At 36.7% G+C, this 15,116-nt stretch overlaps 1 protein-coding gene across 1 annotated transcript in view; it reads right to left on the reverse strand.

Moving 5' to 3' along the window:
• The window catches only part of LOC107654051 (protocadherin-15-like), a 224,722-nt gene that overhangs the window by 67,666 nt on the left and 141,940 nt on the right, over window positions 1-15,116 (reverse strand). Inside the window, exons 23-24 of the mRNA XM_016440948.1 lie at window positions 10,995-11,222; window positions 5,581-5,697 (exon numbers count right to left, since the gene is read on the reverse strand). Of these exons, the coding sequence (XP_016296434.1) occupies window positions 5,581-5,697; window positions 10,995-11,222 (345 nt within the window). The remainder of the gene's footprint in view (window positions 1-5,580; window positions 5,698-10,994; window positions 11,223-15,116) is intronic.

Below are 15,116 nucleotides of genomic sequence, written 5' to 3' on the forward strand. Positions count from 1 at the left end.
GACCAGACTATATTCTCCCAGTATTTCACAGGCTTGTCTAAATGTTGTGCAGCAAACTTTAAACGAGCTTCAACATGCTTTTTTCTTCAGCAATGGAGTCCTGCATGGCGAGCCTGTATACAGGCCATGGCGGTTGAGTGCATTACTTATTTTTTTCTTTGAAACAATTGTACCTGCTAATTCCAGATCTTTCTGAAGCTCTCCACAAGTGGTCCTTGGCTCTAAGACAACTTCTGATAACTCTTTTCACTCCTCTGTCAGAAATCTTGTGAGTGGTCGGTTTATGGTGAAATAATGTTCTTTCCACATTTGGTCTGTGGCCCCAACAGTGCTCATTGGAACATTCAGAAGTATAGAAATGCTTCTGAAACCAATGCCATCAGTATGTTTTGCAATAATATGGTTGCGAAAGTCTTGAGAGAGCTCTTTGCTTTTACTTGCTTTTTGCTTTTTAGTTGAGACTGAACTAGCTAATATTAATTTCCACTGACAAGGAGCAGGATTGCTTTCTAATTACTGATAGATTTCATCTGGTGTCTTGGCTTTCCATGCCTTTTTGAACCTCCCTTTCTTCGTGTGTTCAATACTTTTTTGTTTTATTTTCGTTGTATGTATGGATTACTTGGGTTGTTACCGAAATCTGGTGAAAATTTCATGTCAACAGCACCTTTAGAAATATATTTACTGAGAAAAATGGTGACGTGTTCAATACCTATTTTACCCGCTGTATATATAGATGAGAATGCTCTCTCAAGCTAGCCTGCAATCTCAGAAAGGTGTAGAGGTGGCATATGTCTTGAAAAACATGGCAACTGTGAGAAACAAACTAACTCAATCACCATCTGCTGCAGAAGACCTCAGGGACAAGGGACACATACACAAATACACCTGCATCTGGACCAATGAGTGCCAACACAGGTACAAATCCAGGCTCACACTATCACAACAGTGAAAAATACACATAGAACATCCTATAAGCAGACACAATCCACTGAGGAGTATGTATACCCCGAGGCTTATGAAGGGGGCCGCAATTAAAACGGTCCACAACAACACGTGACTATCTGTAGAGCAAATCAGTCATTTTAATAGGGAAATGTCTTTCAGTCTGAAATGCATAGTTTCATACCACTTCAGTGAATGATTACTGCACAAGCTGTTTATAGGGTTTTGTTAATTCCGCATCACATTGAAAACATTATTAGGCAAGATAGTAAATTAGAATAGTAATTGAACTCTTGATAGTGAAAGCCCAGTAGACTGTGATTACCCTGCCCTCATTAAGAAATGCGACTTTCTAATGATACCAACATTTCTGAATGCGTAACGAGTAATCACAAGCAACATAAGCCTTGATTTACAAAAAAAAAAAAAAAAAAGGAACCAATTTAAAAAGGGAAAAGGTTACTGATACAAAGTCTTAGAAACTTTTTGATCGGTTTTTCAATTTGCTGCTTCAATCCGATCCAACTTCAGTTTCCCTCAATTTCTGACCAGTAATTTCCTTAATTTTTCTATGACTTTTTAATGATTTTTCCTTTACTTTGCGATAAGGATTTTATAACAATCGCTTAAAACAAAATTTAGGCCAAGAAATACTGAAAATTACAGGAAACACTGATTATGACTACACATTTCCATGACTTTTCCTTTATCTTTACAGATTTTCCAGGACAATTGAAACCTTGCAAAAAAAACTCAAAATCCCAATTCGACGTTTGTGACAGTAAACACACATCACCAAATTCAATCTGTGGATTATGTCATGACGTTTCAGACTGAAAAACTGACGTTAAATTGCGTTCAATCTGTGTTTTAGTCAAAAACGTGTCAGAATGGCCTGCAACAACACTGAAGTGTTAAGATAACAGAAGTTACAGTTCAAATGACTGCTTTCAAGTAGCAAAGAATATTCTAAAAATGTATAAAATGCATTACAAGTGCTAAGTGATTCAAAATCGTGCCCTATATTCCTTAGTAGTGCTTTCCTGCCAAAATTGACCGACTGAAATGTCATTTATTGCAGGAACTGAGAGGTTGTGTAGTGTCTAGACTCTGACTCGGAATTCAACAACTACCATCTGCAACAAAATGCTCCAGCTCCTATGAATGATAACAGCTTTCTGCATGATCTGATACAGTGAAGAGGATAAGCATCCCTCAGTTTCAAAGACATATAAACAGTGTCGCTTGCACAAATTTACCTTGCTACTGTGAATGCAATGAGCTGACATTTCGCCACTGTGCTATTTATCAGAGCGCTCATTAATAAAGACCTCATGTATCGCTCAACTTGACGTCGGAGTCAGAAATTCAATTTAGGTTTAGCGTCACAACAGATGTATGCTCAAATAATTATTTGTTCAAATCACTCATGTAGTCCCAGTGTTAAGTAGCTAACCACAAGCAGCAATGCTACTAACCTAACTTCATTTTTCAGTAGTGTGACAGCAGTTCAGGGTGACAGAATATCATGTTATACGGCATCAATTTAGAGCCATATTTCACATATAAGAGCAATGCAATTGCTCTCAAGTATTTTTGAGATAAAATAAATAAAATCAAATCAAAAGATTCACTCAGACTATTTGTTATCATTATTTAGTATAATTCAAGTGTGGTCAGCTGTTCTTTTTTATTTTTTGGAATTTCTGTGTTCCAGTTTGATGTTATTAATTTAATTAAAAACCATTGTTGTTTTTTTTCAGATAAACATTGTTCTTTATCAATGTGTTATTTATATTATTATAAAATAAAAATACTATAGTTAAAAGTATAATATTTATTAGCTTCAATCTGTTTAGCTATGTTTGCAGCTTGACTTCATTTTGTAATTATACACAGATTTTAGCTTAGCAAGTAACATTAGTTAACAGTTCACTGATGGAAACAGAAATCTTTCCATTAACCTACTGTATAATAGCAATGTGCAAAGTGACAACTGCTTATTCTCATATGGATGTGGTGAACTAGAAACTTCAAGCAGTGTTTTATACTGCAACTGATGACGTGCTAGCATGACTGTCAGGCTAAATTCAATTTCCAGTCGCAGCTGGGGCTGCTGGCCTGCTTTGCCCCTGACCAGTCTTGGCATGTGTGCTGAGTTATGGGCTGAATCGAGAAGCACAATTGATCTTTTTTGAGGTTGAGGTTACTGAGAAGGTGAGGGCATAGAGAAGCATTGCATCTGTACACCTCCACGAGAATATGCATTTGGATTGAAGGAGAATGAAAAAACAATAGCATGAAAGAGAAAGAGAGAGGGAAAGAGTAAAGTCAAATTGACAATAATAAGAAGAAAGGTTGTTGTGTGCTTGCTACATGAGATCTGTGGTAAAGGTTATTATCTTTAATAAAAACAAGCAGTATGTTATATATTTTTGTTAACTAAAATCAAAATAATAATAAATAATAATTAATAAATATAATAAATAATAATTGAATTTATCTCCCATTATTAAGAGTGTGTGCTGCCCAGTTGATTGACATGTACGTTTCTGTGATTTTTCAGGGAAAGTAAAGCTGGAGGAGAGGAAGAAGACCAGCTGCTCCTGGAAATTGAATTCAGCCAGTCATGCTAGCATGTCATCAGTTGCAGTATTAAAAAATGAAGAAAGAAAGAAAGAAAAACCTTCTGGGGTTTGCTAGATCTTTATAAGACTAAGAAATAGTCACATTGTACAATGTAAAATAGATATGGGTCTCATTTATTTGATTCAAATCTAGCAACTAAATGTTCTCTGGTGCGGACCACCTGGGGTTGACAAAAAAATCTTGTAAAAACAAACCAAACCAAAACACACCAAAACAAAACACAACCCCCCCCCCAAAAAAAAAGCAAAATCAAAACAAAAAATTCGAAGTAAAATACAACAACAAAACACAACAACGCTAAACGCCACAACAAAAAAATCAAAGCAAAGGGGAAAAACAGAACTAAGCTAAACACAAAACAATGCTAAAACTTAACTTGAAATTGAAAACCCAAATACAAAACATAACAAACACACACGTTGGTATATGTGGTTTACAGGGACTCTCCATAGGTGACATGGTGTTTATACTTTACAAACTATTTTCTATCCCCTTACCCTAACCCTGCTCTTAACACTACCCATCACAGAAAACGTTATGCATTTTTAAATTTTCAAAAAAAAAAACAAAAAAAAAAGTCAATATTGTAGTAGCCCAGGACTATGGCTGTGTAAAATACATGCCATTGCGTGAAGCTTGTGTTGTGTTTGTGTGCGATTGTGCCTGTGGAGGGTAGGTAGAGCTCTGGGGCTTTATGCTGGCGACGTGCCAGGTTGTTACACACTGGTTGGGCTGGTGTAGCTGCCTCTTCAGTTAAACACACACACAGCTTTGAGTCTTTTGCTGCTGTTTTTTCTCCTCTTATCTTTGTTTTATTATGCTTAGCCCTTTGAAGTCATGCCACATAGTACACATTCACTCGTTGCACAACGCAGTCAGACCTATTCACAGTCACATCAGGCACGACCAATAGAGACTGTCAATGACACTCAAGTTTAATCATTAGAGACTTAATGCTACACTCGATATATCTTCAGTGACATTTTGTAGAAAAAAGATCAAGGCGACGTTTTTCTTGTGCAGAATGTTGTTTGAATTTCGGCGTAAAATCTCATGTGTTCTTATTGCTATTAAGCATCTGTGTATGATGTGTGTATAAGTGAAGAACTTTGATTTTTCAAACTTTTATTCCTTAAAGGAATAGTTTGTTGCTAGGAATAGTTAGTCGCAGAAAATGTACTCACTATCAGGCCATCCAAGATGTAAATGTGCTTTTTTTTTTTCATTGCAATGGAAATTTAGTATTATATCACTTACTCACCTGTGTATCCCCCTGCAGTGAATGGGTGCCATCAGAATGAGAGTCAAAACAGTTGATAAAAACATCACAGTAATCCACACCACTCCAGTACATCAATTAACATCTTTTGAAGTGAAAAATTGGATGTTGGTATGAAATCCATTAAGATGTTTTTAGTTTCAAACTTGCTGTTGGCTAAAATATGAGTTGTCTATCCATAATATTGCTGACTTTAGTAAAAAAAAAAGTCACGTTGTCGAAATCAGGAGAGAAATATGCACAGATCAAACACTATTTACAAGCAAAAACAGTCGAAAACTAAATATATGTTGGTGGATTTTGATGCGAGAGGACAACCGTGGATGGACCTTTTCACTGGAGAAAGTGTTTTTATGGATTATGGACTCATATTTTGGCCAGAATCAGTGACTAAGTTAAAATGCCTTCATGATGGATTTGTTTCTTACAAACAAAAAGCATTTCACTTCGCAGATGTTACATGGTGGACTTGAGTCATGTGGATTATCAGTGGATCATTGTAATGTTTTTATCAGCTGTTTGGACTCTCATTCTGATGGCACCCATTAACTGCAGAGGATTCATTGGTGAGCAAGTGATGTACTGCAGTACCAAATTTCTCCAAATCTGCTGTGCTTAGATGGCCTGAGGGTGAGTACATTTTTTTGAAAATTCCTTGATTGAAATATCTCAGGGATGAAAGAACACACATAATCAAGCCAACTCACCGGTGGGTCCAGGTCCTCAGCATGTACAGTGGTCACTATGGTCCCCTTGATTGCATTGGGCGCCACCATTCCCCGGTACAGCATTTGACTGAACACTGGTGGGAAGTCGTTCATGTCCTGCCCAGACACAGAACATCAAACTCCGATTAGTGCCTTGTAACTGTCAGACTGTGCACTAGCTCAGGCCCCATTAGCTAGCCTCCAACACTAAAACACTAAGCAAAAATGGCATTTATTCAATAGTAGATCATGTAGTGCATTAAAGATGTCACAGTGCTAGGTGCCCGGGGACTTTTTGGGGAAAAAGTTGGGTGAGACATAATTATAGCCACTGAGAGAGCGCTAAAGGCAGATGAAAAGGTTACTAGAGAGAATAAAGAGGAAAAGCTCAACATAGGGTGCTAATATAATGCAATAGAGTGCTTCTGGATCTAAAAAGTTTTATTTATTTTCTCCATATGGAAATTCACTTTTAACAATGACATATAACCATTTCAAGATAGATACAACCATGTCTTCATAAGTAAAAAAAAAAAAGTGGATAATGTTTCTGTCAATGATTTCAGTCCACCAAAACAATTTTACCCAAAATTACTCTTTTTTTTGTGGCTATTTTTGCTAAATATTTTGGTTGCAGAAATGTCTGTGCATTTATGAAAAGTGCAATATGAATTTCATTAAATAAAAACAAACAAACAAATAAACAAACCAACAACAACAAAAAAACATTATTACATTATACATTAAACATTATAAAAACATTATAAAAACAATTTTACACAAAATTACTTTTTTTTGTGGCTATTTTTGCTAAATATTTTGGTTGCAGAAATGTCTGTGCATTTATGAAAAGTGCAATATGAATTTCATTAAATAAAAACAAACAAACAAATAAACAAACCAACAACAACAAAAAAACATTATTACATTATACATTAAACATTATAAAAACATTATAAAAAAAAACATATTTTACCATAATGGTGCAGTCACATTAATATTGTCAATATTTCAGGATAGCTAAAAAGTTATATATGCTTCTCAATGTGATTTCAACTTCATTAAAATTGTCACCCCTCACTCGGACTATCATGCCCCCTCACTCAAGATGACTGTGAAAATAGATCTTAATTTATGAAATATAATGGTTTATTAAAAAAATATAGCTGCCAGATGCATAGGCTTTCTAGCATTAATATGATGCTACTATAGCAACAATTTAGGACAGTCAGTTTCAAAAAGTCGCATTTTAATTGTTACATCTGACACACAATCTTCCCGCGCAAGCGGTTCTTAGTTCAACTAAGAATGCAACACTACTGAGTAAGCTAAAGGTATGATGAAATAAATTTGTAATGTTTGATAGAGGGCTAAATGATCATAGTTAATTGATTATTTCGCTGTATTGTTATTGTTTGTTGCTGTTAAAGTTGTTCTAACTTAAGATGATGCATCTGTTAAATGGGTCGCAATGAATGTTTTATGTCAGGGAATCGGTTGCAATAAGCTTGTTTCATTGTAAAGCAGACACAATTAAGTATTTCTGGTGGTTGTGGTGGTATCACTTGTCCGTATTTGTGGTAAAATTGCTGCCTAAGACATATTTATTTCCTGGATATAAGAATTTCGAATTTGGTGGCTATGCGATTTTGTTTTATTCAATACTCTGACATCTGTATTTGCTAAGTATAGTAGGGTCATTCACTCAGAATGCATTTTTTCATTCCACTGCTGTACTTTTCCATTGTTTTTCAATGGTTTATAAGTTTTTCTACTATAATTTTTCAAACCTCAGTAGAGATACTTCTGGATGCAAGGTTGCTGAAAGTGGGTGCTCATTTTTCGCAGGACCTTAAGTTTTTTTCCACAAAGTTATATATGTGAAAGATACAGCAAAGCGGAAAATTGTGGTTGGCTCCCATGAATGCTGATGATACAGGTGATTCTGGGAGATACAAGAGACGCAATGCGACCTAATACACTCAATAGAGCAGCCGGCTCCGAGTCCAAGGAGAGGCCAGGCAGGTTCAGGTATCCAAATTACACCTCCCTCCCCTGTCAATCCCCCACCCTTTGTCCTTCCTGTGAGAATGTGCTTATTCAAGGATGTCCTTGAGTCCTGAGTACTGACTAATAAAACTTTGCTATTGCTCACATCCCCAAAATAAAAGTTCCCGAGGAAAGTACTTTGGAGTGAAATTGTTTTGTTTTTTTTCTCTTATTTTCCAGTCTCACACATCTCTGTGTGTCTTCTCCCTCCCCAGATGAAAAATAAAATCCGTCAAGCCTTAAAGTAAATCTGCAAAGTGTAGTGAGTTCACGATGGTCGCGCTGGGACCATCAGGTCCCATTTCTCCATCAGGACGGTGCCTTGGGGCCTCTATCCCATCATAATCACTCTGATATCCCGAGTCTCCATGCATCAGGTAGCACATTCATTTCCACTGTTCACTTTTTCATTTTCCACAGCAACTAATTATCAATTAGCCACACCGTGCACAGAAGGAAAATTAATACATAATCTCAACACAGAAACAATTAGGGCTTCTTGGGAGACTGTAGAGGATGTAATAAGCCGTGTGTTTCCTTGCATGAAAATGCTTTTGCTTAAACTCTTTTTTTTTTCTTCTTTGAAGCTGAAACCTATCAAACTGCAGGCGGTTTGGTAAATGAAATAAACATAAAAATAAATGTAATCCTAAACAACTGGTTAAATGTCTAACAGTGCCCTGGCTCTCTTGTTGAAGCTTGACCAGAGAAGAATATAACATTCAGATGAATAAGGGAAGCTACTTTGAAATTGTGGGTTTAAAAGCTATACGCTTCACATAATGTAGTTTAATTAGTTAATTTACCCTTTTAAACAAGTAGTTACCTACAAGAGTTTTTCAACAATAAGTAGCTAACTACATTGAAGCAATTTCTTATTAAATGCAAAACTAAACAACATTAATTTAGCAATCAGAGCCGTATTTATCTGGCACATAAAGGAACTGAAATAGGGTGACCGTGTTTGAACAGTGTTTTTACACTAAATGCAACTAATAAAACTATTTATAACAATTTATATAACTTCGTTAAACACTGTGATTAACAAAAACTATACATTTCACTTTCATTCACCAAAATGAATCAGATCTACAATAGGAGAGAGATGACAATTAAAGAGATAGTTCACCTAAAAGTGAAAATTATGTAATCATTTACTCACCTTCAAGTTATTCCAAACCTGTATGAGTTTCTTTATTTTTCTTCTATTGAACTCAAAAGAAGATATTTTGAAGAATATGGATGTGAATACAAATAAGCAAACAGTTGATGGTCCCCATTGACTTCCATAGTATGGAAAAATACTATGGAAGTCAATGGCCATCAACTTTTTTTTTTTCCTTCAAAATATCTTCTTTTGTGTTCAAAAGAAGAAATAAACTTATACAGGGTTGAAACAACTTGAGGGTCAGTAAACGATGACGGTATTTTCACTTTTGGGTGAACTATTCCTTTAAGGAGAGCACATTTGATTATTTGCATCAGGTACCTTTACTGTAATGCTGTATTTGCAACAGATTGTGACCAAAAAAAAAAAAACTTGACATGCAATTTGACATGCTACGCATTGGGAAAAATGTAGCTTGTAATTTAGCTTACTTTCTGACTATAATAAAATCTTTTTGTTTGTCTATTTATTTATTTATTTTTACTAATATCATGTGTGAATCGATAGCTATATATTATTATCAGTGTTGGGCAGTAACGCATTACTTAGTAATGTGTGTGCGAGTGCTGATGCGGGTGGGTAGACACTCGTGTGTGTGCGGTATGCGGGAGAATAAAATGATTCACGGGACTCCCGCAAAATAGAAATATCTAAACACAAAATATCTAAAACAAATAAATTGTTATTCATCTATTGTACAAAAGCAACAATTATATTTAATATAAAATAAAAACGATTAACAGGCACAAGCGTGGGCAGAGTTTCCATTTAGGCTATAACACGTGTTAGCTGTGTTGAGCAATGTTGATTTCTGGAACGCAATGGCCAGTCAGGAGTGCAGTGCTGAAATTTGCGTGCTCACGAATCCTCTCATTATAACACACAAATTGTAGACATCATGAAAGATTCATTATGCATATATTGATTGTGTTATAACAGAGCTTTGTGAGATTGCGATGAACTGGGATGTTATCTTTTTAGAGATTATAAAAGCAGCGCTATTTGCTGGCATTCTGCCATGCCAAACCATGTACGCAGCAGCCTATGCTTGCTTTAGTTAAAAATAACAGTGCTCTGTGAATGTTGATGCTTTAATAACAAATATTTATCGGGATGCTTTAGTTAAAAATAACAGTGTTTTGTGAATGTTGATGTTTTAATAACAAATATTTATCGGGAGCATTTATGCTGGGATTTCATGTAAATTTCATGGATGTAGCCATGGAAAAAAGTAATGTAACTAGTAATGTAACTAATTACTTTTGAAATAAAGTAATCAGAAAAGTAACATGATTACTTTTAAAAGGAATAATCAGTAATTTAATTACATTTTCAGAGTAACTTGCCCAAACACTGATTATTATACATTTAGTCATGCACACAAATCTATTTTTTTTTACTGAAACCAAAATGAATGTTTTCATTTAACCTCATTTTAAAAGTCTGAAACCAAACACCTTACAACCTTGCATGAAATTCCCAATCTCATGGATTCCACCTGTGAAAATTTGTTGAACAATGGTAAATGTGATGCCACATTTATGATAGCATCAATACATTAAATTACTTTGAATGTTCAAATATGTTCTCAAAACTACATAAAAGACAAAAATAGTCACTTATATTTGTTTGTGGGCAGGTCGTGTATGAATTCAGTTATGTCTTGGTTCAATTCTCCATTCTAAGAAATGGTTTGCAGGTCCCACAAACAAACAAAAGTAGCGTTTCATTGGAAAATGGTCACAGTGACCTTAACCACCACAGAAATACTGTACCTCCGCAATGATTTCTTTTACCCACTTAACCAACAGCAGCATTTCCAGCGGGAGCTAATTGACATTCATCCAGTGTGTGGAACTTAATCTTCTGAGACCTTACAAATCAGCTGGTTACACAACTGAGGTCTTGTGGACCTAATGACCATTTCAGACATAATACAGTATCTAGCTGTCAGTGTCCACAGGGCTTAAGAGCGGCTACCGAGAAATCACAGGATGCCAACAGTTTCGGGATATCCCCTGCTAAAAAGTCCAGCTTAGACCAGTAGGAATCTCCATGCTGGCCGAGTTAGTATATAATAGCTGCCCGGGGGTGTTACCAAGAAGGCAGTCGACTGAAAAGACTTGATTTTATGGGGTTTGGTTGGGTACAGATAGATTAGTCAAGGAATTGAGGAACATAATTGAGACTCCCTTACCAACACAGTGACGGTAACAGAGGCCAACCCCGGTGGCATTTTGCCACTTCCGCCATCCACAGCCTCTACCACAAAGTTCCATGTTGTCCCATTTGGTAAGAGTTTCTCGAAATCAAGTGAGTGAAGCACCCTCAGCTCTCCAGTGAGAGGATTCACTGCAAACAGCTCTCTGGCCTCCTCAGTCCTGATACGGTACGTGATGTTTGCATCCAGATCGGGGTCCAGTGCCTGTGTGAGACAATCATAGTGACCAAAACACTTTGGATGAGTAATTCTAATCTCTGCATTAATTAAACTTTTTCTGAATAAATCAAATGACCGGGTTACATTAATGATTGAAACGAATCCTGTAGTGACCCTGAAGCGATGAGTAAATTAGAAAGATGCTTCACCGGCAGCCATGCTCTGAGCTGTGGGAACTCACAAATGAACCATTACGGCAAACTGAACAACATCCCGAGAGGACACAGGCCTTTGGAAGGTTCTGTTAGGCATTGTGTAGCTCCTGAGGATAAAATTGTGCCTGGTCTTGTAATACAGTGGTTCTCAGCAGGTGGGTCGTGATCCCAAAAAATGGGCCGAAGGCCTTTTCTGATTGAGTCATGGCCAGCAGCAAAAAATATTGCTAAATGCAAATGACAACATGCAATTAACCATATTATCCAACCAAGGCTCATTGGAAAATCATGCCTGGGGCAACATTTCTGGTGATAATTACATTGCGTCATGTATGTTTCATGACATTTTCAAATTCAAATGTTTTGTGAGTGGCCCTAAAATGCATTCAGTTTAAAAACAGATTAAGGTGAATCTAGCAACATTTTATTAAGCTGGTTGTTGTACGTATTGTGGCAGTTTACCAATGAAACACTCATTTCGTGGCTGGAAAGGTTAATGCTCTATCGCATTTGAAAATAACATACCACCTACACTAAATCCTAACAGATAGTGTCAGTAAAAGCAAATGTGAGATAAAAATGCATTGGCTGAAGCAATCATTGTATTTTAGCTTGTTTCTACAAGTCTTTTCTCTTTCGTGTTCAACGGAACTTGTATATAGGTGCTCCTCATTGCAACTGTAATGGTGTACCAGGTGAGCTACCGAGCAAGTTTACATTAGAAAAGCCATACATATAGAGATTATGAGATGCAAATATCAAAATGTATTAGTTTACAAATCATGTGCTATGGTAAAAGCGCTCTGAGGTCATAGTATTGTGCAAGGAAACACGTGAAAATTAGGTATTTTAATCGATTGACTACTCCTGTAGTCATAATCTGTTTGAAAACTGGTAGAAAAGTTGGAAAGCTGGAAACTGCAATGAATTGTATATATAAATATATATATATACACACACACAAGTATTTTTGTGGAGTTTCAGCAGAGGTAGAGGAGAAGAAAGGCTGGTGCAAACTGTATTTTGGTGCTAATTCACCTGTGACTTTGTCTAAAAGCTTGACAAATATTGCCAATGACAATATGGACATGTTGCATGGTACAGTGCCGTGAAAAGATTTTTGCCCCCTTCCTGTTTTTTCATTTATTTTTATTTTTTTTGCATATTTGTCACACTTATTCAATTCAAGTCACGTTTATTTGTATAGTGCTTTTCACGATACAAATCGTTGCAAAGCAACTTTACAGAAAATTAAGTTTCTACAATATAGGGTTGGGTACCATTTGGGTTTTTTACGATACCGGTGCCAAATCGATACTTTTAAAACGGTACCGGTGCCTAAACGGTGCCTGAACCGATACTTAAAAAAAAAAAAAAAAAAATACCCAAAATAGGATGGATTGGCCATTATTGAGCACTATAAACACATTTAATGTTTCATTCATACTGGACGACAGAGGGTGCCCTCGCGCAGAAACTCCACATGTGCATCACAGAAGTTGTGACAAGATCACATCACATCAGATCACAAAAGGAAGCAGTTGTGGAGCAAAAAAGTTATAGTGTTCTCTTTTGTTGGACAACAGGTTTAAAAATGCTTCTCATTGCAAGTCATTACAAGGGAAGTTTAGCTTTAGTAGAGTGACCATATTTTAGTTTTTCAAAAAGAGGACAGTAGGGGGCGGGTTCGTGGGCGGGGATTCGCCTAACAGTATAAGTAGCAAGGTTTTTTTGTTTTTTGTTTGCTTTTGTTTTTATAATAAATAAAAAGAAAACGAGTAGAAAGAATAGAAAAATTATAGATAATGCACGTGTTAGAAGGTCATTATTTATAATAAATAAAAAGAAAATAAGTAGAAAGAATAGAGAATGCTATAGTGTTAGAGGCTCTTCTTTCTTTATAAATAAAGCAAGTAGTTAGAATAGAAATAGAATAGAGTGCAAATGTTAGAGGGTCAAGTTAAAAAAAAAACAAAAAAAAAAACACACAAGATAAAATTAGAATTAGCATTATAATAGAGAGTGCTAGAGTTAGAGGGTCAAATGAAGATGAAAGAGATGTGTTTTCAGCGGTTTCTAGAAAATATTAAGGACTGCTTTGATTGAGTTGGGCAGGTCATTCCACCAGGAGGGAACAGTTAATGTAAAAGTCCATGAAAGATTTATGAATGCAAAATATTTCAATACAAGCATTTAAATGTAATTTATGCAATATTTCAAACCTTTAACCCACTTGGGAAAATCAACCCATGGCAACAGTTTAAAAGTAGCCCAATTCCGTGGAAAAAACGCGGACTTGGCAACCCTGCATCCAACAAGAGCTGCAGGAGTCAGATTTGACTGATCACAGGTCGAGAATAAGGAGAGATGACTGACAAGACCATGCATGAGTATCTTGTAAGATGTGCTCCCTTTACACAGAGTGCGCAATCGCGAAATCGAAAGTGAAAATAAACAGCGCAAACGCTCATTCAAAAATATTTAAATACGCCGCATCCTGAGAGCGGCTCCCTGATGCGCCAAAATTATACACAATATTAGAATGTTAGAATGTTTAAACGAAACATGTTGCGGGAGCAGGCGGCAATGGTCAGAGATTCAGCGGGAGCAGGATTAAGAAAACAGCCAAATCCCGGACATTTTGGGCAATTAAGAAGTCCCGGCCAGACGCATTTTTGTAGGTCCAAAAAGAGGAGATGTCCGGGGAAAAGAGGACATATGGTCACCCTAGCTTTAGGCATTTTAATTTAAGAATGTTTAGCTTAGCAAGCTAACGGTATCTACCCGCTGCCATCAGAGCAAGTGTAATTACTGCATTCACGCACTCCTCGGATGCTCTCATTTCCCTGGTGTGTTTGGGATCACTGTCCTGCTGCATAACCCAAGTGCGCTTGAGCTTGAGGTCACAAACTTGAACCTCCTGGAGTTGTCGTTGCGCTCTTGAAGTAATTTTGGTAGGCCGGCCACTCCTGGGAAGGTTCACCACTGTTCCAAGTTTTCTCCATTTGTAAATAATGTCTCTGAACATGTTTCGCTGGAGTTCCAAAGTCTTAGAAATGGCTTTATAACCCTTTCCAGACTGATACATGCCAACTATTTTGTTTCTCATCTGTTCTTGAATTTCTTTAGATCATGGCATGATGTGTTGCTCTTTAAGCATGCTTCACTTTGTCAGACAGGTTCTATTTAAGTGATTTCTTGATTCGACAGGTCTGGCAGTAATCAGGCCTGGGTTTGGCTATTGAAATTTAACTCAGCTTTCTAAAATAATATGGTTAATCACAATTCTTTCATGATTTAACAGGAGGGGGCAATTAATTTTTCACATAGGGCCAGGTAGGTTTGGACAGAAATTAGTTTTGAATCTTTTAAGTGTGACAGATATGCAAAAAAAACAAACAAAAAAAAAACAGGAAGGGGGAAGGGGGCGTTTCATTGCACTGTATTTCTTTATGGTTTCATTGCACTGTATGTCCTTATGCTTGAAAAGTATGAACAAAACTACACAAGGTAAAAGAAAATACCATTCAGATCACATTAATGTGACTAAATATGGTTCCCCATCAGGAACTCGAGCTGCGTCGAACGCTTTGGGAATGCCCCCGGCGAGACCACGTTCTGAAGCATGCGTGAACTCAGTCCAAACAGTCCAATAGACGTCACAAGCGGGGTGACGTGAGCAACCAGGAAGCATAAAGGCGCATCCGGCAAGCGCGGCAAGCGC

The sequence above is a fragment of the Sinocyclocheilus anshuiensis genome, unplaced genomic scaffold (genome assembly GCF_001515605.1).
Source record: "Sinocyclocheilus anshuiensis isolate Anshui unplaced genomic scaffold, SAMN03320099.WGS_v1.1 scaffold454, whole genome shotgun sequence".
Taxonomy (NCBI): Eukaryota; Metazoa; Chordata; class Actinopteri; order Cypriniformes; family Cyprinidae; genus Sinocyclocheilus; species Sinocyclocheilus anshuiensis.